The sequence below is a fragment of the Ips typographus genome, linkage group LG7, assembly GCF_016097725.1.
Source record: "Ips typographus isolate SLU linkage group LG7, UJ_Ityp_2.0, whole genome shotgun sequence".
Classification (NCBI taxonomy): domain Eukaryota; kingdom Metazoa; phylum Arthropoda; class Insecta; order Coleoptera; family Curculionidae; genus Ips; species Ips typographus.
This window is the reverse complement of record NC_138428.1, coordinates 4983128-5009034: the sequence shown is the minus strand read 5'-3', so window position 1 is coordinate 5009034 and position 25907 is coordinate 4983128. Positions and strand designations below refer to the sequence as shown.

General features: G+C 39.1%; 3 protein-coding genes across 14 annotated transcripts in view; 1 reads left to right on the top strand and 2 right to left on the bottom strand.

Annotated features, from left to right (window-relative positions):
- LOC145732170 (DNA-3-methyladenine glycosylase-like) overlaps positions 1-25907 on the top strand; it is a 139730-nt gene that overhangs the window by 29605 nt on the left and 84218 nt on the right. The window lies entirely within an intron of this gene.
- On the bottom strand, positions 2034-5621 carry LOC145732066 (phosphatidylserine lipase ABHD16A). Its single transcript, XM_081984102.1, has 10 exons — positions 5457-5621; positions 5346-5399; positions 4982-5292; positions 4786-4928; positions 4482-4735; positions 3840-4004; positions 3595-3779; positions 3409-3542; positions 2335-2480; positions 2034-2275 (listed from the first exon to the last, which is right to left on the bottom strand). The coding sequence occupies exons 1-10, from the start codon at positions 5529-5531 to the stop codon at positions 2165-2167; spliced, it is 1578 nt and encodes a 525-aa protein (XP_081840228.1). The 5' UTR covers positions 5532-5621; the 3' UTR covers positions 2034-2164.
- ckn (CRK like proto-oncogene, adaptor protein) overlaps positions 5753-25907 on the bottom strand; it is a 46686-nt gene continuing 26531 nt past the window's right edge. For 4 of the 10 annotated variants that reach the window (XM_081984100.1, XM_081984099.1, XM_081984098.1 and 1 more), the window contains exons 2-11: positions 10695-10871; positions 9687-9874; positions 9079-9300; positions 8815-9027; positions 8522-8758; positions 7904-8068; positions 7566-7820; positions 7078-7506; positions 6835-7025; positions 5753-6592 (exon numbers count right to left, since the gene is read on the bottom strand). In XM_081984100.1, the coding sequence (XP_081840226.1) occupies positions 6493-6592; positions 6835-7025; positions 7078-7506; positions 7566-7820; positions 7904-8068; positions 8522-8758; positions 8815-9027; positions 9079-9300; positions 9687-9874; positions 10695-10863 (2169 nt within the window). In that variant the 5' untranslated portion in view covers positions 10864-10871 and the 3' untranslated portion in view covers positions 5753-6492. Of the gene's footprint in view, positions 6593-6834; positions 7026-7077; positions 7507-7565; positions 7821-7903; positions 8069-8521; positions 8759-8814; positions 9028-9078; positions 9301-9686; positions 9875-10694; positions 10872-13762; positions 14160-16249; positions 16443-17256; positions 17415-25907 lie in introns of those variants that run through there. The other 6 variants (XM_081984092.1, XM_081984091.1, XM_081984093.1 and 3 more) reach the window with 6 other exon arrangements.

Genomic DNA, 25907 nt, shown 5'->3' with positions numbered 1-25907 from the left:
GTAATTTGCTTATCGGGCTCTATTCAATGTCCCCCTCTAGGACTGGACACGAAAATCGTTCCCTCTCCTCATCGATAAGAGATGAATATAGAAGGTTGTTATCAAAAGATAACTAATAATAATGCAACAAACGCTGTCAAGCGGTTTTTTTTTATTGCTTTGATTGTGATCAGCTGCTCCTATTCCATGATTATATAGGGCTTCATTAAAAAATGCAGAATATTTACCTCTAACAAGTGCGGAAAATGGTACTTTTCTGCACGAGACTGCAGTTGACTGTAGTTCAGGCATGCTAACTTAAGTTAAATAAAATAATTTATTATTCATTTAATGTAAATTAATCTTGCATTGATGAAAAATTAATACCGCACTAGTGTGAAAAAGTACTCCTTCCCTCACTCATTACATACAGAAGAGATAGAGTAGTGCAGTTTTCACACCACGATAGATAATCAGATTCTTTAGGGAATAGACAATAGAAAGCAATATCATTGCATTTGATTTTTTCGAGATATTTAGGATAAAAGAGTAAATTTTGGAAAAACTGCCTCTACAGGAAAGACCGAAAATTAAATTGAGTATACCCTCCTTATCAAGTATGTATCCATCTGCATTTAAAGCTCCATTAACAACCACCAACTCTGTTGGTGCCCCTAAGCATATTCCACCCCAGACCATCACTGAGCCTCCACCATAGTGGGAGTAAAATTAAATTGTTCATTTTGTTCTCCTCGGCATTTCCCTAGCAAAGCCTAGTCTGGCCACACGATGACATGGAGTAATGGAGCTTTCTTGGTTCTATAGGCCTTCAAACCAACTTTCTTAAGCCTTCTGCTAATGGTCTTCTTAGTTCTAACGTCTTACATTACGATATATTGTAGATTTTGATTTTCCTAACATGTCATCAACATCGTTGTAACTTATACCAATTTCAATCAACGCTACAGCCACATCAGTAGAAACCATATCACCCATGTTAAGAATCAAAATGATGAATGTTCTTGACTTTCGCTTGACAAGAACCAATGACGTATAGCAAATTTGATTAGGAAATCATGGCAATAGATTACCTCTAAAACAGGTGTGGAAAAATAAGATCAACATCCACATTTCCTTCGAAACCCTGTATTTTCTTTAATAATTGAGATATCAGAGGGAATAAAAAAGGGAAATGTTGAGAAAATAACGGGCTACAATTTGATGTTATAAACTGTTTTCAATTCTCAGTTGTTCTCTCCACAGGGTGTCTCAAAAAGCACAGAAAATTCCTTACTTTCTTTTCGCTCCTGGACATAAAGAGAAAATCGTGCAAAAAAATACACTTTTTTGTCCTTTTTTTAGTTGTTATTTGTTTGTTCTGTCTAAGTTGTTTTAAGTCCTTCTTTGCACAGGAGTTTCGACGACAAAAAGATTAGAATGGTACAAAAAAGTCGGTTTAGCTTGTGAAGCGAGAGTGGAATATCTTAGGTTTGGTAACTACCCGGAGGGGCGGCCCTTAAGTGGATTATCTTGTGCCGAGCCGGTGCAGCCGTCCCGAAAACGAAGTTACAAAGGACAAACGCTCCTGCGAGTTCCCTTTTCACGCCCGATCGCACCGGCCGGACGATTCCTGCTGTGTTGCACCAATTCGATTACCGTTTCAGGAATTGTCACTGTTTGTGCTGCCTAATTGCACCGACACCCCCCCAAAGATTTCTAGTTTTGCATTATTGGATCTCGCATCCAGCTTCTGTTTCTCTTCTCCGTGTTTTTTTGCAAGATTTTTAATCAATAGGCGCCAAATCGTGTAGGCAAACATGCCAATTCGAAATCCGTATCTTTTAAGGCGAAATTCGATAAAAGACGCCTCCACCCTTACCGCTTTTTGTTTGACGAGGTGAAACTCTTGGAGTTTGTAAAACAAACGAAAGTAGTTGGTAAAGCTGATGAAAATACGCGGAATAAGTTTCTGCCTTGTTTCAGACAGAAAGTAACGATAACGAAATTGGATAATTTAACTAAGATTAAAATAAAGAGGTACAAATAACGTCACGTAAGTGTAAAAACTATATATTAACCTTTCAACTTTAAAAATCAAAAAATAAATAATGACTATTAAAGCCTAATTTTAACCACCATTTTACTGCCATAAACGGTAATAATATACAGAGCGTTGATAAATATTTTAAGTAAAAACAAAATCAGATTCGACACTGACGTCCCAGGGTGTCGTAAACATGTCCCAGGGCAACGACACGCAATGGGTGGCTTTAAAGTCTTTCATGTATTTTTTTGCCTGCAACAAATGTTTGCCAAAGTTTCACACAAAAATCGGGAAGCCCCCCCCCAACCTACCAGAAATAGTGCCATTTGATTCTTTTCACCGATACCGAATTCCTCCCCAATTTTCATTGGGTACGACTTGGAATACTCGGAAATGTACGACTGCAGCAATGATAAGCAGACACTGTCATCTACTGAGTACTTCTCCAACACCCTCTCTGAAATATTAGTAAGAAAACCAAATATCCTCTACTGTTATCAATAGAGTCCGGATTAAAAAGCACTAAATTAATAAGCCAAATTATTTTCCTCAAAAAAGGTTAAAAAACTGTAAAATGCAAATATTTTTATTTTTTTTGAGTGAAACTTTTAAACTGCTTTAGAAGCATACGAAAGATTTTAGACATTTGGAAGGTTTCTGGGGACAGTTTAAAAAGCATATTAAAGGTTTTGGAATGCTTTAGAGGCATTTGGGAATTCCTAGACGGTTCTAGAGTTTTTTTGAAGCTTTTAGACTGTTCTAAAAACTTTTGGAAGCTTCTAGATTGTTTTGAAAGGCTTCCGACTGTTTTAGAAGCATTTTGGTGTTTCTGCACTGTTTTGAAATCTTTTTAGACTACTTTAGGAACATTGAAGGTTCTGGACTGCTTTTAAGGCATTTGAAACCTTGTAGACGGTTCTAGAAACTTTTAAACTGTTTTAAAAGCTTCTAGACTAGTTGAAGATCATTTGGAAGCCTTTAAAGCGTTCTAAAAGCTTTTGGAAACTTCTAGACTGTTTTGGAAGACTTTCGACTGCTTGAGAAGCATTTTGGAGTTTCTATAGTTTTTTTTTTTTGTAATTCTAACCGTTTTCGAGATATTTTCCAAAAACTACTTTGATGCACTTTTTACCGAAAATTAGTTCAATACTTTAACACCCTGTAGCTTTTGTTATTTTTGGGTGGTTCAACCACTCAAACAAATCGTCTTGAACTGCTCTTTTCAGTGGTGTAGAGCAAAAAAGAAGAAAGTAGCAAAAAAATCTGTCAAATGACGTTCTTTTTGCGTAAATCATTCACATTAGATGTCAAAGGTTGGTTGCTTTATTATTTTTACGAAAAAGCAAAATTCCTAGAAATCCGGACTCTAGTTATCAAGAACTAACCTTGATTAGTTCCTGTGACTGCCAGGTACTCTCTTAAAATCTGCACCTGAATATCTTCAAACACACATGGGTACCGATACCTAAGAATTTTAATTAGTAGGTCGTTACCCCTGTTTGAAGCTAAATTTCCCTGCCTAAAATAAACCATTAACCACTCAGGATGACAAAAAAAATTTAAAAACTCACTCTAAACAAATAACCTCATCTTTAGTACGCCTAATCAATAACAGAGGGCCGGGATACTTTACAAGCTGTTCGAAAATGTTTAAATCCACATAATGCCGAATTGCAATCTTCACCACTTTTCCCCACCATCCCGGCATATGACTCATAGCTAGAGGCAGTATATCATCAAAGGTGGCGTCGATTACCTTTTAGTTAACCCCCTCAATTAGTTTTTTGTTTTTTTTTTAATGAACTAAATAACATACGACAGCTTTGATGTCCGGATATGTCATCGCTGCCCATGACACGCTATATCCTCCAATACTCCAACCAAACAAGATAATATCTTGCGGTTTGAATCCCAATTTGTTGATAGCAAATTGGATGACTGCATCCATTGCGTTCTGTTCTTGAGGTGGGTACGGCATTCCCTTTAATTAAACGTACTGTCAAATGATGTCTAGGTTATGTTTTAAGTGTGATTTGCTCAAATACTTTATAGTTATACAGTGTGTCCCAAATTGGTTCTACATGTGTTGGGATCTCTGTAACCGTAAGAGCTACAGAGTCGGTTAGGTTAGGTTAGGGAAAAACTTTAGAGAATTTTATGTAAAACTTATTTCCGGTCTCCAAATTAAATTATCTTTCTCCGTTTTCCGGAAAATTATTATTAATCATTATTAATGTTGTTAGGTGCTGGTCCATATTACATGTGGCGCATGCGCTCTCTGACTTTTCAACCAAGATTGTTTTATCGGCCACCTTTTTCGAACAAAACTAACGATATACTACTTTAATGTATTGCTTTAAGATTAATTTCAGTCAGTTATTTAATTTACTCTTCACAAATTTTATATTTCAGTAATATAGTCATCTGAATACTATTTTACAATCTAAGTGGTACTTACAGTGCTGCCCCCAAAACCAGGATGGTTCCACCCCAAAACAGAGTACCCAGCCTCAATTGGGGTGACCATTGTGCCAATCTCATAGAATCCCGCATTTCCCTCACAACAAATCACCAAAGTGTCCCCATTTGAATGAGTGTGCCGGCGATCAACCACCATTGTATCTACACTATTGCCATCTACGCTTTTTAGTTTGAACCTTTCTCCCGCATACAAATCGATCAATCTTGTACGGCCTTGAATTAGGCCGTTTTCTGTAAATTGTAGGGTTGCTAAACCAGTATTGAAGGGTGTAAGTTAGTACCTAAAACCATTTGTAACAGTCCTACAGTGCCAGGATATATCATCCTAATACCAAAAGTATGCACCGCAAAGTAGGCTAGAACTTGGAAAGGTAATGAAAATAGTGAACATTCCTCCACTGCTCTTTTAGTGGTTTTTCTAGACCTAATCAACCCCCAAAACAGTTTAGAGCTGATTGAATATAAGGCACCACTCACAATTTGTTGCTGCCACTCAAATCATACTCCACAGGCCAAGCAGTGAAGTCAAAGTCATATTTCATCAACTCCCTTTTGTGCTGCCCCACATTATTCTTAGCTTGCTGCAGTACATCCAGAAACTTCATATAGGTAGGATTTCCTACTCTGCTAACTCCTCTGAAGCAAAAAGACACAATCAAAATGGCTCCCACGCCGGCCACAAACTTCATAATCAATGCCAAGCCTTGAGGCTCAAAGTAGCCACGATTATAGAGCACTACCCCCCAAATTGGACTGGCATAAACACCAATCTTCCACATCATGTATATCTATAAAATTTAACTTTGAAATACAGAAAAATTGGCCCTAAAGGGAGGCTTACAGAGCTGATGACCTGATCGCTCCATTTCTCTAAAGTGTGGGGCTCGTACGACCTCTACGAAACAGTTAAACGGTTCAAGATTATTACAGTTTGGAGATTGGGAACACAAACCTCTCCCGATGCCCCGTAAATTTGAATTAGCCGGGGGCTAAAAATGCAGTTCCACGCCGACCTAAAACACGACATTTCTTTGACTGTAAAAGTTTTTTGAGCCCTGGTTTTGGGGGGCAAACGTAAATATACAACAACCACAATTTCAAGTGTCAAATCAAATTATCGAAATTGAGGTTAGGTTAATAACGTTACAATTGACGTATATGACAGCTGAATTTAGTCTGGATGCGTTCCGTTTTTAGTTCCTTTTAACCGTGGTTTTTAATATAAAATTTACAGTGAAACTACAAGCATTTTATTATACAAGGTACTTTATTCAATCTATGTCGTAACAATTAAAATATATTTATATAAATGTTTAAATATATATAGGCGCAAATAAACTGAAATCCATCAATTATTATCAATAATAATTATTAAAATGGTCGCCGTCCCCGCTAGCGGCGCCATAACAACTATAATATATAATAATAATAAGAATTAATCGATAATAAAAGTTAATAAGGAAAAAACGTGTTGCTACGAAATAATAACAATATTAAAAACGGTTCGGCCGCTATTATTACCACAAAAAAACTATGGCACACGCTTAAGTAAGTTGTTCAATAAATAACAAAACAGGGGCCGGTTATAAGTTTTTTTTAACTGTGGCGCCCTCTATCATTTTTCGGAAATCACGCGGGTACCAGTTACAAAACAGGTGACTGTGCGGGCATTTTTATACAAATCGATCTAATTAGCTACGCTCTTATTTAATAATATGTACACATATTTTAGAAATTTCAGTGGAAAACTCCTATAGGCTAACTAAAAAAAAACAACATAACCCCCTTGTTTGGGTGTATTCGAGAGGTTATTTTGGCATTTTCTCCTCCCCATCCCTCCCTTACACGCACTCATTTAAGGAAAACACACGTGGCTTATATAGGACATGCCTCTCTCCCAGTCACTCCACCAATATTGCGACGTAAACAACACCCTGTTTCTGTATCTACATATATCTATCTAACTCGCATCCGCTCTCATCAGTCTTCTATTGCTGTCTCTTTTCCTCCTCCAACATGGCGTCCAACTCGTCCGTGAGATTTGCGAGCATGTTACCGATGTCGTTCAGGACGTCGGCCGGTTCCGATCTGAAATGAAATGACGATTATTCTTTTGTTTTTTCCAGTTACACGTTTAGGTTAAATGTTACTTTGTAAGTCAGTCTTTGAGTTGACAGTTAACACAACAATCCATTGTTTTTTTAGTAGTCTATTCTGATTTCACACATGCAATTGTTCATTTGTTTTCTTTACATTCTATTGTACTGGACATATAAACTTTTGTTTCTTTTAATCTGGTTTAACCATCATACAAAAATGTTATTACTTACCTACTGCGCTGACTCGTGGTAGACGTCTGGCTCCGGCCCTGGCTCGGAGTAGGGGACGGATGGGCGGGCAAACCCGCTGGGCGTGGCTTGGGCGAGGAAAACTCGCTTTGACGCGCAGCCGCCCTCGTTCGGATCGTTCCCGCATTTTCATTGGCGAACGGCAACGAATCCGATTCGGCACTGGAGCTCGACTGCAATTATTAGTTTGTTTATAACTCCACAGAGCAAATCTGAGCCACTAACCTTAAAACTGGCATCAGATCCGTTTCGATGTTGCAACGCCAACGTTTTGATCAGTTCTTGCTCTTCAGCGCCCCAGCTCTGCGACGAGTTTAATTTGCAATGGGGCGGTGTGCTGGGAGCAGGAGGGGGCGGTAATGGTAAATCACCTCCGCTGTCCAGTGATATACTGAGACTGTCACTACTGGGGTAAGCGGGCAGGGGCAACGGGCTGGACGTTTGCACGTGGTGGATCTCCACCGTGGTGGTGGTTTCGTCTTGGCACTCGCTGTCCCGTCTCTTGGGTGGATTGGGCGGTATCTTTTTACCCATCATCGGACTACCACCGTACTGAATGTAACCTCCAGGCAACGGGGCCTTTGTGTATTGTGGGTTGCCGTACTTTTCCGGATTGAATTGTGGTTTTTCAAAGTCGGGGAATGTTTCTCGCGCCTTTTAACGTGAAATATTCAAGAAACTTAGCCCATGTAAAGAATTGTTTTTTATCTTACCTTGGCAGTGATTTTGGCGATTTGCCGTGGTCGAATAATTCCACGGGGTCGGGGCAATGTGCCTCCACCTTCATAAAACAGTCCGGTTTCATTGGTGGGCGTGATATCGCCATCGTCGTACGACCTAGGCCGCCACCCTACCTGCGGTTGGTTGTAGTGAAACGTGGTGTGGGTGTTTTCGGTCGAAAACGTGTGATGTGTCCTCTCCGTGGGGTCTTCGAGCGATTCCAGTGACTTACCCCGTCCTGTTCTTATCTGTAATAATCTCGATGTTACCTTCTCCACATCAAATGCATCTCCAACATGCCGAATATAAAAAAATAAAAAGGACAAAGTACCTTGATGGGGACGGTGCAATAGACGGAATGGGGGTAGGCGGGGCCAATTGACGTGGACATCTGTCGGGTCTGGTCGATCTCCCAAGGCTGGTGAAACGATCGAAAGGTGCTGTGGACCTGGGGCACCGTGCCAGGGGAATCCAGGAGGGCGTGCACCAACACGTCCTTGCGTACACAAACATGCACAGCGTAAGCATTGAGGTGGTTTTTGTGATTTGAGTGAGTGGGGTCAATTACAGAAATTTTTGGTTCGGTAAATGCATTCCTTTTGTTTTAAATATTAGGTATATTTCCGAACAGTACAATGTGTCGAGTTTGAGCGCCATCTACACTCTATGGACCGTAAATTACTTTGATTTTTCAATATCCATCCTACCATTTTGCTGACAGCAATCATACATTTTTGCACTTTGCAAGTTACGAAACCAGTTAAATGTTATAGTTTTAAGTGTAATGATGATAGGATGTGAAAAAAGTCGTTCTACAAGTAGTCGACATGCTTTCTCAAACAAAACACTAATAGACCAGACCAGTGACTTATAATATGTGGATGATGAGGGGGCGGTTTCTAACGTCAAGCACTATAATCTGACAAGGTGACGCCCGCGCAACACTCACCTGTGTGGCGTACAACCGATTTGAATCTGCGCCAATCCGTTTGCCGGCCTTTACGTCTTTGATCCGCTTAATGGCCAGCATGATTTTCTTCTGGTGACCCAATTTGACGATTCCAAACTCCTCTAGGTCTTCCCACGTCAGTTGCGTAACGTCATCGATCGTCTGGTAGCCCTGCTCGACGAAGGCCTGCAGGTATTCGTCCAGTCGCAGGATACTCAACCACTCTTCCAGCGACCCCTGTTAGATTTTTCCGTAACTATAATTGGAAATTTTGTAACACAGTATCAACCTACAGGCACAAATTCGGGCAGGTTGTCGGGCACCTGCAACTGTGCAATCTCCGCCTTGAGCTTTTTACGATGATTGGGTTTTTTGATTCCAATGGCAGTTAAGTCCTCGGGAGTCATACGACCAATAGTAGGCAAGTCGTACCCGGCCGAGATAAATAGGGGAAAATATTCCTCGAATTGCAAATCCACCAGCCATGTGTGGATAATTTCTTGATCCTGTAAGACAATGTGTGTTAACTGGTAAGTGAGATTAAAAACACCACTTACCGGAACTCCTTGAAGGATCATGCGTTCGATACGGCCCTGATCAGAGCCGATCGAACAGGAACTGAGCGAGCACCTCGGACTATTTGATGATCCTATAGTACTCCTTCCGGCGGTACTCAGGGGATGATAGGAAGCACGTCCGCTGTCCAGAGAGGCGGTACTGTGCCGTGAACCGGATCCGGCGCTGCCACTCGAAGACCCAGGGCTATCTCTTCCAGGCGACTAAAAACGTATTAACCTTATTATATCCCACATAACCACAAAAGAAAAACGATTATTGGTGAGCTAAAGGCGAGTTTGGTGACTTTAAAGCTGGATTTATAAATCGACACAACACAAGCACAAGCATAGAAATTTAAAACATGAGACATACAAGTCAATATGTATGGTAAATAAGAATCCTTTTTTGTTGACTATATTCAACATAAATTATTGATTAATTTGCTTCACAGAGAGATTTGTGTCTTTTAATTTAATCTTCTTCCATCACCATCCTCCACTTCACTCCATTCTACTTCACTTTATCCACTTTCTTTCGTCAATTTTGTTGTTATTGTCTGTAATGCGGTGATTGTTCTGGTGTGAAACTATAAAACCAGCGTAAGTACCTGCGTCATGTCGATCCCTTGATCTTCTTGAAGGCTGAGCTGGTGGTGATAGTACACGGCTGCTTTGTGGGTGAGTACTGCCCCCAGGGGCGGCTGTCCCGGAAAGGTAAAAGTGGCAGTCGAATAAATGGGCCCCGGCGACTTTCCAGTACTGCCGCTAACAGTGCTTCCATAGTCTGAATGATCATCTAGAATGTAAATACGAAAAAAAAAAACCATTAGATTGATCGCGGAGACTGAACCCTGTAATCTAGAGGTGAAAATCACCAGGCCACAAATCGGGCCGTCGAGTCGGAGCAAATTACGACCCGTAGATTACAGGGTGATACTGCTCCCCGTTGGCAATGGACACCAGATAGGGATCGGTTGCACTTTGCCAGCGTGGAGAGAAAAAAATGGTGGCCGTTACGTACACACATAAGTTGCGCAACACCGCAGCCATTTTTCATGACATTCTTTACGTCCTTCGAAAGCAAAACAGAAAAAAAGGCCGCGATCTCGGCCCTATAAGGCTCGAGCCGGTTTCCATTCTCGGCCTTGCCGATCGCACAGAATTTTTATGGTGGAATCTCGATATCGACAAAGAACATACGTACACGTACAAAAGAAATTAGAAAGAGATGGATGCTTCTAAACGTATAATAGGGCAAAAAAGCGCCGACCTCTAGCTTGAAACAAGACGAGTTTGTGTCTGTCCGTGACAGGCCTGATGATGGATGCATTTTCAGTAAACTTGGCTGAGGGTTGCCGTTTCCTGATGATGGATTAACGTGACGTTCCGGCCAATAAAAAGTACTTGACAAACAAGTGAAAACTGTCCAAGTTGCCACCATCTGGGCCAGATTTAAAGCCGTTGGAAATTTTTGGTTCTTTGTTTAATTGCGACCGCGTAAATCGTGTGCACTTTACAATACCGATGCAAACTGGTTCCGTGTGTCGATCTCCATATTGGGACTTTGGGCCGAAGTGGTTCTCATCGTTCCACTTATGTTTTAAGCTGGTACTTACCACGTGGTACTCCGGGAGGGTCGTTGGGTGCCAGGAACCCGCCACTGCCATCCTCTGAACTTCCGTATCCGGCGCTGCCAAAGGAACTGCCCGAGTGGCGAAACTCGTGCGGTACGGCGGGCGGTGCTACTTTTTTGGCGGTCGCCGCCGGCTTAGGCGGCCTGGACATGCCGCCCACTGAAACACAAAAAAAAAAAACAAATTATCAACTGAAATTGTTTATTCCATGCTTGAGCTTCTAACATTATTATTGTAAACTGTAATACCTTCTATTCTGAAAGTTTGAATTTAGATGTGTTTGGTGGGTGTTTACTACAAATCAATAATAATTGCATTACGAAATCGATTGATTGGGTGGATTATGAATGAAACCAGGTCGTCCCACACTTACTATGTCGCTTGTAGGTTAAAAGGGGTTTGATTAGCGCTTGTTTAATTAAGTCTGGAGCTAAGGAAATGAGTGTAAACAGTGCACCTGGGTCGGTTTACACCGCCTACGTGAACCCGACAGGCGCCTGGTTTTTTTTTTTCACACATACACGTAGAAAGCGAATATTGCCGGCCGTAACTTAATTAAGTACAAGCCCGGTTTGTTACCCAAGCAAAATTGCTTATTCAGATTTTTTTCGCTGTTTGTTTTTAAAATAAATTAACACATTTCCCAGCCTACTCGAATGGCTACATTATGAATGAAACACAATAAAATATTACAAAAGAGATAAAATTCCTTCTGGCAGGACGAAGGCGGCCAAGTAGGCCGCACCGAGCCTTGCCGCGGCCTACTCGCCACCTTGACAGGCGCTTATGTCAATAACGAACATATGGCCGGGTTACAACAACGTACGCCACTGACTCTACTGGCCAGTGGCGCCCCATCTTCACTGATGATCAAATCTGAATAACATCTGTTGTTGATTGAACGTGATTGAACGACCGCAAGGTCGCGATGCAGCTTCCTCGAAACACACACACTGCTTGACGCAATACCTAGGAAACAAGCCTCAGGAGAATCAAGGGGGGAGCGGAGCCCTAACACATGTTTCCCAAGTTTACGTGTATATATCGAACCGATGATGACTGAAGCTGAACCAAAACAGTGGCGTACGGTTTATAGAGGGTAATTCAAATTCAACCCTCACCATTGGAATCTCGGAAACTATAAGAGTAGATAGTAGAGAGAATAGGGGGAAAGTTGAGGAATTTAAAGCTGAACCAAATGCGGTTTTAAAAATTTTGATTTTCCGAGTACTTTTGAGGTTTTTGTTTTTATTCATTTCTAACCTTATTTAAAGAAATCCGAAAACTAAAAGCATCTATTCATTTACCACTTTCTATTTTGTCATGTCATTAATTAGCAAAAAAATTTTCAGTTTGATTGGCTAAAGACTAAGGTAACAGTAGACTCAGTAGTTGGATGGTGCCAACTGACCAGAAACCAATACACTTGGCAAGAAGGTTTTAAAAAAATTCTCAATCCTAAAGTACTTAACTTAACTGAGTGTTTTCACATGTCATTTCTAGCTACACTATCTGGTAATTACCAAGAAAATTTTCAGTTTGATTAGCTAAAAACTAAGGTAACAGTAGGCTCAGTAGTTGGTTGGTGCCAAGTGACCAGAAACCAATACACTTGCCAGGAAGGTTTTCAAAAAATTCTCAAACCTAAAGTACTTCACTTAATTGAGCGTTTTCACCTGTCATTTATAGCTACACTATCTGGTAATTACCAAGAAAATTTTCAGTTTGATTGGTTAGAAACTAAGGTCACAGTAGGCTCAGTAGTTGGTTGGTGCCAACTGACCAGAAACCACTACACTTGCCAGGAAGGTTTTCAAAAAATTCTCAATCCTAAAGTACTTAACTTAACAGAGTGTTTTCACATGTCATTTGTAGCAAAACTATCTGGTAATTAGCAAGAAAATTTTCAGTTTGATTGGTTAGAAACTAAGCTCCCAGCAGGCTCAGTAGTTGGTTGGTGCCAAGTGAGCACAAACCAACTCACTTGCCAGAAAGAAAAATTGGTACAAAAATGGCAAAACTTGATTATTGATTTGACACATCATACGATTGTAGGCAGCTAATGAATGGAGCTATCACGTGACGTTGAACAAGCACTCTAAGTTGCTTAGTTTGCCCGCTAGAGGACGTCAAACTTGATTAGCTTTTTTCGAACATTTTTCTAAATATCTCGAAAACGATATGACCGATTTCAACAATTTTGTGTAGGTATACGCTTTCTACCACTTTGGGAGCATTTACCCTAAAATTATTAAGTTTTTATCAGCATATTTAAGCTTGTTATTCGATCGAACAGCCATACTTGGTAGAGAGAACGAAAGCCAGAAAAATTCCGTAACAGAAGTCGACGTGCAGGGACCGTCTGTCGTGGGAAACCAATTCGTCCGACTTGAATAAATATGTGCACAGTTTGCACAAAGTCTTGGGTACGTTTACCAGGAATTCGAGTAGTGTCATGACGGGGATCTAGTTGCCCCGGTGCGTGACTTTGCATCATTTATTACTCTTTCGTAAAATACATAAATATGGAATTTGCGGACGAAGTTGTCGTAAATCTTCATTTGGAATTGGAAAGCTTTTTTTAGGTATTGGTCACGAGACTTGCTCAAAGACGTACTGTTTGTAAAAGTTGCAGTCAGTCAAACCTCAACTCGATTAAGTTAGTTTTTGTTTCAATTGAATGAAATCGAAACTTCGATGGACCACTTTGCCTCAAATTCCTCCGAAATAAATCCACTTTTATGACGCGTATTAACTCTGTCAAGAGGGTTAAAGTGGTTCCTTACTTTTTCCATCAAGATTATTTAAGGGCCACGTGACTTTGGCTTTAAAGCCAACTTTTGCGAATTACTCGAGCCGGCTCGGATGTTTTCTAATTAAATGTTGACGACGACAATCCCGTTTCCTGCTGCTAATGTGTCTCGCGATTTGTATGTTTTATTTATGGCTTGTGCCCCACATCAGCTAAAATTATATGAATCAAAGTTATTTAATTTTCTGAGATTTGAAGATAAATTGTTAGACACAACTTGGCAACACATCTCACTTACAATTGAGCAGATTCTTCCAGCTACCGCTGAGCGCTCGCATATACCGGCTAATAGACATGGAAAGTGGATCGTCCATTCCTTTCTGATCCAAGTGACCCTCGGAGTGACAGCGGATCAATCCGGGCCGACCGGCGCCACGGCCTCGATTCAACGAGTTTGTATGCGAAATTCTGCGCATACGTTTACGCTGTGCCTGGCTCGGCTCCACACAGACGTCGTCCGAAGGATCACGGAAACTTAAATAAGTCGACGACAACTGCGGCTGGCATGACGATTGCTTTTTGCGCGCCGACGACGACATGGTTGCCAGCAACGATTTTTTGTTGGGTGGCAATGGAGGTGGACGAAAACACATTGTTGCCATTTTCCGTTAAGTGAAAGTCATTTGATGAGGGCGCTGCAATTTGATTTGATGTCAGTCAGTTAGAATGAGGTGTCATTTATTAGAAAGACATGTAACATCACAAGATAATATACGACGCATTTGAGGTTCATTATCTTGGAAACAGCTAAACCGAACGAAATTACTTTTTTTGTACGCCTCCAAAAGATTTACTGTAGAAGTGTCTAATCCACCTTGTCAGCTTAAATATTCAAAAATCCTTTTGTCTGTCAAGAAAAAAGAAATTTTCCGCGCGATTTCTTTAATCATGGCGGTATTTCAATTCTTTTGTACCGTTCACAGTATCATCCCCTGAAAAGTTTCTGAGGCGCCATTAGATAATCAAGTAATCCGTTGTCTGAGACATGTACCGGGTGACCCAATAAGATTGTTCCTCGACCATATCTCGGGAACCGTTTGTCGTATGATTTTGGGGTAAACAATTTTTTAGGTAAATCGGCCATGAAGAATAGCCGGAAAATATTTTCAAGTTTTAAAAATGACCACCAGAGGCCGTAACTGCAATCTTAAATTTTTAAATTGCATTTTCTATAAATTTTGCACAATAAACTAGAGTTTTTTTTCCTCATTTTTAAAGCAAACCAATTTATCTATCATTTTTGTAAAAAATAAATTTCTGTTATTTCAAAAACAAAGATGGCGTGAGGTGTTCAATTGTTTTTGCAATAACCTGCTTTAACTTCTTAACGGTTTGACCAATTTTAACAAATTCGGTATTGTTGAAAAGAGCATTTCTTGGGCAATAGGAACCAACCAAAATATAGTTAATTTAGTTGAATCTTTCTGAGCCAGGGGGCTACTTTTGACACCAAAACTCAAATTCCAAAAAAAAAAAAATTAAAAAAAAAACAAATGGAATGATGTGACTTTTTCTTTATGAAAAAGTAGCCAAATAACATCCAAATAGGCTAGTGAAAACCGTTTTTCAAATTCTCGTTCCTAACCTGAATAAAAAATATTGAAACTCACACCTCAGCAGTTCAAGTTAAATACAGAGCAGATTGGTTAATCAACGGCAACCACTACGATCCCCAAAGTATTAGGAACATTTCCGAAGAAGTGACCAACAGCTGGTCACGTGCGCAGAAGAACGCCACAAACTAGTCACTGCCAGCCTAAACTTCTACAAAACAGCTGAACAAGTTTGTTCTGTTTTGGATAGTTTGGAGCGCGAGTACAGACGTGATGAAGACCACCTCCATTTCGCAGCTAATCAACAAACACCAAGAACAAAAGGAGGCCTTCCTCAAAGCTTGCACTCTAGCACGAGGAACTGCTGAAACTTTTCTGAAATACACAACGCGCAGCCTGCATTTCTATAACTTCACCAACACAGGCAGCAATCACGAGTCCAGGAAAATAAAGTGTTGGAACACTGGACGCAGCGTAAAAAACCTCTGGATCAGTGCCAGCAGTTCGTTTTGTTGGAACGTTCGGCCAAACAAGCTATTGAATGGATTCATGATACTGGAGAATGCTACTTGACCACCCACGCCACCAATTTGGGAAACAACATCGAAGAGACTGAGAGCTTGTTAAGGGAACACAACGAGTTCAAAGGAACTGCCAAAGAAACTAGAGAAAGGGTGAAACTTTTGATCCAGTTGGCTGACAGTTTGGTTGAAAAGGGCCATGCCCATGATAGCGCTATCAAGCAATGGGTGGCTGCTGTAGATAATCGCTACAAAGACTTTAGCTCACGAATCCAAGTGGAGGAAGAGTGCAAAATTGGATCAGGAATCCAAGTGGAGGAAGAGTGCGAAAAGAAGGAAATATGTATCGATCGTAATTCGGATCCAAGTTTGGAGGCAAAAATCAAGGACGCCACCTCCAAAGACCTGAAGGTGTTGAACGAGGAGCAGAGGCGCTCGGCCAGAAGGAAAGAGTTCATCATGGCCGAGCAGCTTCAGACTGAACGGACTTATGTCAAGGACCTGGAGATATGCATGTTTCTTATACGAGACTCGAAACGCTAATGGAGTTCCTACTGTTCTTCAAGTAAGTTTTGTAGTTTTTTTACATTAGTCAATACAATGTTTCTTCCTTTGTATAACCACATAGGATGATAAACTGGATCTTCTTACCTTTACTCTTTTTGCTCTTGTCAAATTCAAAATATTGAGAAAATGAGATATGGTCGAGGAACAGTCTTATTGGGTCACCCGGTACATCCAACTGATTTAGTAGTTTTTTCTCTCTCGGCAACATGGCCGCGCGTTGAGTCGTTTCGGATGATGATCGCGTTATGGCGATAAGCCGCATGATTGATGAAATGTTTCTCGAATAGTGCTCGCTCATTAGGGCTTCCGTGTTGTTAGATGGCGAGAATATTATATAGGCCCGAGCGGCGCTAATAATTATTATGTCAGATCCATTAGTGACCTTTTATCTTCAATACGCCAGTGGAATACTGACGAAGATGTGCGGCCATTTTGAGATATTACACTCAATTTTTTTGACCCTAATCTGAAAATCCTAAACGTTATACATATTTTAGGTACCACTTCAGAACCAAAATAATAAAAACTTGATAAAACTTTAAATTGTTCTAGTGGGTGTTTAAATGAAATAAAAACTCTGGTTTGGGTGGTCCTTGGTACTTTCGGTCGCGGGATAACAATAGAAAAATGAAAAATTCACAGCACGTCTGACGGTTAATGGCCGCCATTGTCTCCTCGAGATGCATGGTCACGTGCGTTCTTAGAAGACACATATCGAATTTGCATCGAAAAGAACTTGAACTTGTTGGTTAAGACCCTTAAAAAGGTCACCCAAAGTCAACTATATGAGAGTGGAATTATCCAAACCCTAATAAGTTGGTTAATTGATCTCTGTACCGATTGTATATTATTTATTACGTTTTCGGATAATGAGACTTAACCTAAAAAATAAAATTTCTGGTACTTTAGGCAGAATTCAAGATGGTAGAGCGTATATAACTGTAGGCCGATCGGTCGCGGTTTTTCCAATGAATAAATTAACACAACTGGCCGATCCCGTCTCGTAAATCTTGCGGTTTTATTACCGCCACGCATTTGCATTTACGAACGGCCTGCGATGTTACATGACCCTTAATTCACCAGACACCAACCCCAAAACACACCCGATGACGTCACGATGGTACCACCGCGAGATTTGATTCGCTGAACGCGCGACCGGACACAGTTTACACGGACAAAGGTAAACGCGAACTGCAACCAGTACCGAAGGCAGTACCGCATGCACTCGGTGTAGGTTTTATTATGGGCCTACGCAAGCCGTTTCAGGCCGGACTCGCCCACCTGCGGCAGGAAAGTTCGGTTGCGCTGCGCGGCCCTGCAAAACCTCCCGTTTCAACACCGGCAACGTGAATATTAATCCAGGCAAAACAAACATCAGGTTATCGGTCGTGATGGGGCCTTATCAGCGCTTGTTTGCCTTGCGTTTACCATTAAACGGTCGTCTTGCTCGATTTTACTTCAAAGACCTCTTATTTGAAACACCAGAAATTCACAAAAAATTTTATACTTGATGCTAAACTTACAAAATGTAAGGTAATTTTCTGAAAATTTCAGCTTTGTAGCTTGAAAAACAAACGAGTTATGGCCATTAAGATAATGAGGGATAATACCATCTCATTTTCCTAAAAGTTATATTTCGAGAACAGCTGCAAACCAAGTGATTTTTGATGTGATAATCCTGAAAATTTTTAAAAAAGTTATGAAGATACAGTTTTGGGTAATGAATCATCTGGTTTCAAATCCACTTTTGAAAAAAAATTAGTTTGTTTTGCTAATGAATTCACTCTCTGCTCCTCTACAAAAATAACAGAACAAAACCCCTTAAATCCAACCTAAATTTGTATTTAAAATATAAAGTTGGTTTCGAAAGTAGACAAATCCACATGGCGCTAAAATCAAATTCCGCAAAATCCATATTGATTAATACGATCGCCCTTTAAGAACCATTTACCTGTAATACAAATGCAGAAACTTAATTTTTGATCAATAATGGAGTGCATTGTTATTGTTTTGTTTTACTGTCATTTTCTTAATTGCAATTTGAATAATATTGCTGTGTTTCGGTAAGAAATGTAGTAAAAAACCACCCTTCCCTCCATTCTTTTGAACCCGAAAAATTTTAAAATGCTTTTTTTGTGATTATTTCACCTAATTAGAAAAAAGATAAAAAATACTACAAAATGATCCAAAACTGGCCTCTCCAGCATTGACCATGATGTAACAAGTGTTATGGAAGAATACCGTGGTAAATTTCCAAAGTCTGTCGCTCCGAAAGTAGCTTGAAACGTACTTTGCAAAAGAACAAAAAGTAAATGCACATTTAGCAAGAAAAAAAGCAAAAAGAAAAGAAATCCGATGCTATTTCAGAAGACAAGATTCAAGACGAAACAGCAAATGAATATAATTTTTGTGAATATTCTAATGATGTTCCAGATATTATATTGTAAATTAAATTCCGAGTTATATTGTTCTTTCAAAACTGTTCTGTTCAAAACTTTTAACTATTGTGTTCTTAAATATTTGATTACATTTAAAAATGTATTCAGAAATGTAGAGATTCCTTATTCAGTACAAATTCTCATCATCTTCTAACTTTCAAAACCCTGCAAATCCATAAGTCAATATCATTACAGCACTTTTAGAAGAATCAAGTTGTTTTTTGTTCAAACTAAACTATGCTGTAGATATGGCAAAAAAAACATCCACGACAATCGTTTAGAACAGCTTTAAAGAGTTTTTGTGAATTTTCCTACATTTGATCTAAATGGATTTGAAACCAGAGGATTCATGTAACAGTGAAATCTTAACTTTCTGGGTAATAAGAGCAAGAGACAAAAAAGTACCTCATTACTCCAAAGTCACTATCTCCGAAACTCTTAGAGTTGTTAAGCTGATTTTTTTGTACATAGGGAAACTACTATGTCGTAAAATTGTAGGTAAAATTCAAAATGGGGTCCAGAGGCTTAGTCAGCAATGTTGCAACACAACAGAACACGATAAACTAGGTCACGGAAGTCGTTACTAACGCCATAACAACAACAAGCCGCTTAAGTTTACAGGTCCGGAGATATATCGATACATCTATAGGAGACAGGTATAGTAAACAAAGAGTTGTAGATTAAAAGATGAGTGGGTTTACCACTTTGGTGACAACGCCAGTAACTTTCCCGTTTCAATCCGTTTTGCTGTCCAATTAGTTAATTCCTTTCAAACAACGTTTATGGTCCGGTAGAATTTTCGGAGATGAATAGAACAGGGATGTTAAACTGCTGGAAAATGGCAGACTGCGGCCGATGTAAACGCGGTCAAGCTGCCCACATGCTTGTTTCGCCCATGTGGGCATAAAAGATACGGTAAGGCACGTGCACATGGGCGTTTTGGTCATTGTTACGATTCCGACTGGTAGAAAATTGGTGGCATTCTTATGCTAATATCGCACGAAATTATTAATTTCTACGCTCAATTGTTTCAACCAGGTGCAACTTTGAAATTATGTATACGACAAGTCGAGAGGAACGCCTTAAGTGTGGAATTTTTTCCTCATGGTAGTTATCACAATAATTAAAGTCACCTAACCTAAAAAAACATTGAAGCGTATACCAAATTGGACTAATAGTTTCCGAGATATCTGACTTCACTGAAAGTGTATTAAACCACTGCCGGCTTGTCAACTGTCAAAGAGCTTTAAAGACAACTTACACACCTGTAAACCTGCCTATGATGCTATACAAATTTCAAAATAAAGTGGAAGAAGCGTACTTTTTCTAAAGCAATTTTAATTTGTTGAGTAAACATAAAATAGTCAAAATCAAAATTAAATTTATTTTTATTATATGGTTTTTAAAAAGACCCCAACTTTTATAATTCCAATCTTATCTGATCCAATTTACGTTGAAATTTGTGTAAGAACAATAACTAAATATAAGTGAAAACAAAACTCAGAGTGGATCTCCACAAAATATATATTTTGTATGTATACTCTGAGTTTTGTTTTTACTTACACTCACTACTCCACTGTGAGCATATGAACTACTACTTTTTGAATAACTAAATATGAATAAAAGTAATAAGAAACGTTAGTATTTAGTCATGGCACCATTTTGTTGTAAAACTTTCTGTAATCTGATGAGACTATTCCCAGTTTCTAATTAAATCAGGATTTTCTATCAATTCAGTCTAAGTTTCTTGAAGATACTGTGTGGGTAGGTCTAAAGTTTGCCTTGTAAATTTTTTTGTCATTAGACCTTGTTTTCTATTATATTTATGTGGGTCTTTGAGGGTAACAACAAAGTTTCAATTTGGTTTTCATGGAACCATACTTTATGCAGTATGGACCAGACAGCAAAAGTGCTGAAAGATAAAATTACGTCAGGAAAACAACACCGGATAACATAAGGTTTTCAAGAAGGTTTCTAAAATTCTCTTCTCTCATTTATTACCCAGAATACCCATCCCAAGCCATGCCCATACGATTAATGAAAACCTTCCAGATTTTTCTGAATTACTATCATAATTTTCATCATATTTGGTATTTTCAGGCTGGTAAACCCTGACATGTCCATTAAATAATGACTGAAAGACTTTTTCGTCTGTAAAAATTACCCTTCCCCAGTCTTCTCCTAGAAAATTATTTGGGCTTGCTTATGCTTGTTACTTAGAATATAATTTTTTGGCAGCCACACAATTTTTGAGATCCAATTCCTTCAATCTTCGACAGGCTATACTTCGTGTAGGCGAAATGGCTTTTCTTGCAACTTCAAAGGGATTTTCTTCTAAATAATGTATCAATTGATTATTTTTTTGGGTTTGTGTTGTAGCTCTTTTTTCTGCTCCAATGTTCCCTCAGTTTGCCATCGAGTTTTTACCTTTTGAATTGTATTGTTGTTAACATTCATTAAGTGAGCAATGGCTCTTATACTGAGACCATCCACCAAATGGGCAATAATTTGGGCTCTTTGTGACAATGTCAGGAAGAAATCTAAAAACAAATTCATAGACTAGTCTAAAACGCTTGTCTTTATGAACACAACTGTACATATGTGTGGTATAGAACAGACGAGGCTATTGATCAACAAAGGAAAACATAAACGACAAACATATGTGTTTAGGATATAGAGGGGGAAAAAAGGTTCTCATCCTCGGTCGCAAACAGTTTTGGCACAAAGTAAACATCCTGGTGTCGCAAATCTAACCTAAATTTATTTACCGCTCGTAAAAACAAAGTTTGGTAAAAGTAATAGCAGACGCCACTGTCACCTAATTCAGACACGGTAATAATTATTAAATTTTGAATAATAATTGTGAAGATGCTGTGTTGGAAACAATGAAACTCGTATTGAGACGAGACTATAAGGTTATTGTTTATGATGGGCGCCACTGGTCGGGACCACGCCCACCCCTTTTGTGCCAAATAATTTATTCAGGTCTGGTTGGGTCGAACCGTGTCATTACGGCCCTTTTTTTTGTAAGTTGTTTCACCCTGTATCAGTGTGCGTAGGTTGCACACGTGTATGGACCACCAAAGTTTTTCCGTCCTCGCCACTGGTCAAAATATGCTTAAAACGACAATCAACAACGTGAAGATCGTAGGTTTGCTTAACCTTTACCAATCTAATCGTTGTGGCGCCAACACTTTCCACTCCGGTATCATTAATTCTAACCTTTTATTATTGCATTGCGTTCGTTTGTTACAGCTAATTTGATCGTAAACGTACTCGATGGCCTACGCTTCTATCACTTTAAGTGGTGACAATTAAGCTAATTACGAAATTTTAATGGTCTAGTCATCTGTGTACTGAAACCGAACTGGTCCAGACACCATCAGTGACGTTGCTAGGTATGAAAATTTTAAAGTTATACATGAGAAGCCTGTATAAGTCACCACGAGGGGTAGACTGCTGATTTTTGTACACCAAAATGCCTTTAAAATACCACGCAATGCTGCTATTTTTGCGCAAAATGCCTTAAAACTGCCTAAAATTGCCTTGAAATACATTTAAACTTTGGAAAATGGTAAATTCAATGTAGACAGTTATAAAAACTTAAATTGCAAAATACAAGTTACGTGACGTTGATAATGCAATTTTGAGCTTGCAACACTGTCAAAACCAACTGACACCTGTCAAAAACAGTCACGTGACTTTAAAATGTAATTTAAACGTTGATCATTTGGTAAATTAAATTTAGACAGTTGTAAAAACTGAAATTGCAAAAAACACGTTACGTGACGTTGATAATGCAATTCTGCATGTTCTTGGAACACGATAAAGGCCAGCTGACATCTGTCAAAATTAATCACGTGACCTTTAAAATGTGGTTTAAAATTTAAAAATTTGGTAAATTAAATTTAGACTATTTTGGACAGTTGTAAAAGCTGAAATTGCAAGAGACACATCACGTGACTTTGATTATGCCATTTTAGAGCTTGTACAACTATAAAAGCCAGTTGACACCTGTCAAAAACCGTCCCAGGGCTTTTAAAATGTAGTTTAAACGTTGAGAATTTAGTAAATTAAATTTAGACAGTTGTAAAATATGAAATTGTTAAGAGACAGGTTACGTGACATTGATAATGCACTTTTGAGCCTGCAACACTGTAAAAGCCAGTTGACACCTGTCTAAAAGAGTCACGTGACCTTAGAAATGTAGTTTAAACTTTGAAAAATTGGTAGAATATTATAATAATTTGTAATGAATATTGTTTCAACTCAATATCATGTAACAAAGATTTTACCGTAATAATTACATGTGCCTATGCTGTTCTGTTCAATTTTCAGTCAATTTTGTAATATTGATACACTGTATTGGCTACTGCAATGTGTTTCTTAAAATATCGCAAAATTCTCTCAAAATTTCAATGAAAATACCACAAACCATTTTGAAATATACAGACAATGCCTCAAAATACTCTCAAATGCATTAAAAATACCTCAAAATGCTTCGTAATAATGGGAAAGTGCCTCATAATACACCATGTGTACACCTTCATAAAAAGAGAGAAAATATTAGAAATCAATGAGTTAGATAAGGATGGTAAGAAAGTTCGTAAGGGACATGTGTCAGTCTACCAAAACGGATATCAACCATATTTCGGTAAAAAATACGAATATTCGTGAAATCTTAGGTTTGCCGGAAATCGTTGAATTGATTTCAACTTTTTACCAACTTAGGGATTTTTGCACACACAATGACACAATTCGTGTGACATCAACATCATGGACCAAAATTATAATTATTACTATTTGCCATCTACATCAAGGAATTTTTAATTGTTATTGTGCCTTTTAGAACTCAATTACTATGTGAATGTGATAAAACATCGATTAAAAAAAAAGAGAGAAATTGGAAAACGTTGAATATGGGTAGGGAAGATTTTTTAACTTAAGACCAGACCAAGAAGCTTTAAGGACAGCTTAGATAAGTTTAGTTTTGACTGGGTTATTTTGTACCTGATCTGTCACATTCAAATCTCAACAAGTTAGCATCAGTTGCTCTTAAAATCGACTTGGAACTGTCCAAGAAAACAGGCATAAATAAAAACCAAGAACAATAATATTCAGATGGACCTCAGACGTTCAAATGGTGCCAATTATCGGTTTTTGTGGTTAGAATTTTTTAAAAAATGTGTGAGCTACGAGAACTAGATTATTTGAATGACTTATGACATCTGTCACTTTCCTGTCACTAACCAAGCTTAATGAGGAAGTGACATGTGTGTGTTGTGTCATGTGACCAACTCTGTTTTGAATTAGTTTTTTTATTCTATTTTGTGGTTTCGCTCTTTTTTGTCCGGCCGGAGCCAGGAGGTCTTCATCGGGGGCCATGGTTCTTGAGAGTTAATGTTAACTTCGGGTGTCCCTCAGGGCTCTGTTCTTGGACCTTTGCTGTTCTTGATATACATCACTGATATTGTTTCGCTCCCTATTAACGGACAATTCACTGTTTTCGCTGATGACGCGATCATTGACTGCCTTACTGTCATTAAATATCAGTAAGACCAAGATCCTACATTTTGGATGCTCATTGCAGGAGATTTTTGTTGAGGGTGAGCCATTGTGCGCCCCTGGAATGAACAAGTTTCTTGGTCTTATTATTGACGACTCGCTTCGATTCGCTGAGCATGTGGACGGTCTGTGCTCTAGACTGGCAATCTTTGGCAATCTGGATTACCATGTAGCTAGGAGTGCATACTATGCACTGATTGACTGCCATCTCCGCTACGGCATAGCTTTCTGGGGAGTTTGTTCTCGAAGCCGCTTCAATTCAGTGTTTCTCCTGCAGAAGCGAGCATTGAGGTGCTTGTGTCGTGTTGGATACAGGGCCTCATGTAGACCCCTCTTCATTGAACATGGTATCCTCACCTTATGCTGCATTTTCATCTTAGAGACGATTTGTCTTGTCCGAGGGCTTCGGCTCGGTGACTCGCAATAGATTCGTTTTGAGGCTTCCCATTCCTCACACGGAGAAGATTAAGTAGTCGCTTATTTACGGTGGCAAGAGACTTTTCAATAACCTTCCTCTCCACGTGAGAGGCCAGCCATCTGCGCATGGATTTAGGAGTGAGGCTGAGAGGTTTTTGCTTGACTATTCTCTGGACGAATTCTACTCCAGTTCTTAAGGCGCCTTGTTCTGCCCTAAATTGACCAAGCAGCACTGTTTGTGTTTTTGATCCTCTTTCTCCTCTCTTATACAGAGTAACTGCCTTTTTGTTTTGTTTTTATTTTAATAATTGTAAGGTGTAATTATGTGTTATTCATATTGTATGTGTACTGTAATAATTATGTATGTTCTTTTTTTGCTGTTTTTGTATGTGTTTTCAGGGCTTTGCCAATTGATTGATTTGATTGTTTTTCTGCTTTTTTGTGAATGATTCGGTTAACTTCGATAATACTCACTTTTTTTCTATTTAGACCGATGCGGTTTTTGACAAAACATTCTAAATTTGAGAAGCAAATTTAAGCCAGAATCAAAATAATAGACTCAATTCTATGAATTTGGCCTTGTTTTTTGAAAGAGAAACTCTTTTTGACCAGCCCTTAATTCCCAATTCAACCGTTTAGTATCTTGCTTATTCAGACCCACCCACTAAACTTTTGTGCCTTTTGGAAAGAATTCGCCTGGCAGGTAGAAAAGTGGCGTTTATAGTGCAGTGGCGTAGGTTTATGAATTTCTCAAGTGGAACTTGATCGCCCACCCAAAAATTTCCACTAGACGTGCCTAGATACAGAGCCAATGTACGCCATTCTTTTTTTTTCTGTTATTTATCAGCAAAACGCTAATGGATTATCGACCCGATTCGAGCAATAATAATTACTACCGTGGGGAATTTTCAAGAGTTCCAGTGGCGCGCCCAGTTTGAATTTCGCAAATGTGCGGCGCCACTGAAACTCGTTCGGTCTACGTTATCTAACCGCGAGCGAAATCGACAAACAACTCACGCAAATCGAAAAATCCCCCCCGTCTGATTAATTATCGGCAAGTTTTATCCGACAGGTGTCTCCGCTGGCGATTTGTCACTTTAATCCCCTAAACCAATTGAGTTGTGATGGCCTTACCGACAGCCTGATTTAGACCTGTTTGATCTTCAAATTTTCTTCAACAAATTTTGACCATTATCATTTAAGATAATTATTTATCTTATCGTTTACAACTTTTCCAGTTTATTACAGTCTAAATGACGTACTAAATGAACAATTTACGAGATATCTGATATACGATAAGGCACCTCCCATTATCTTATTTC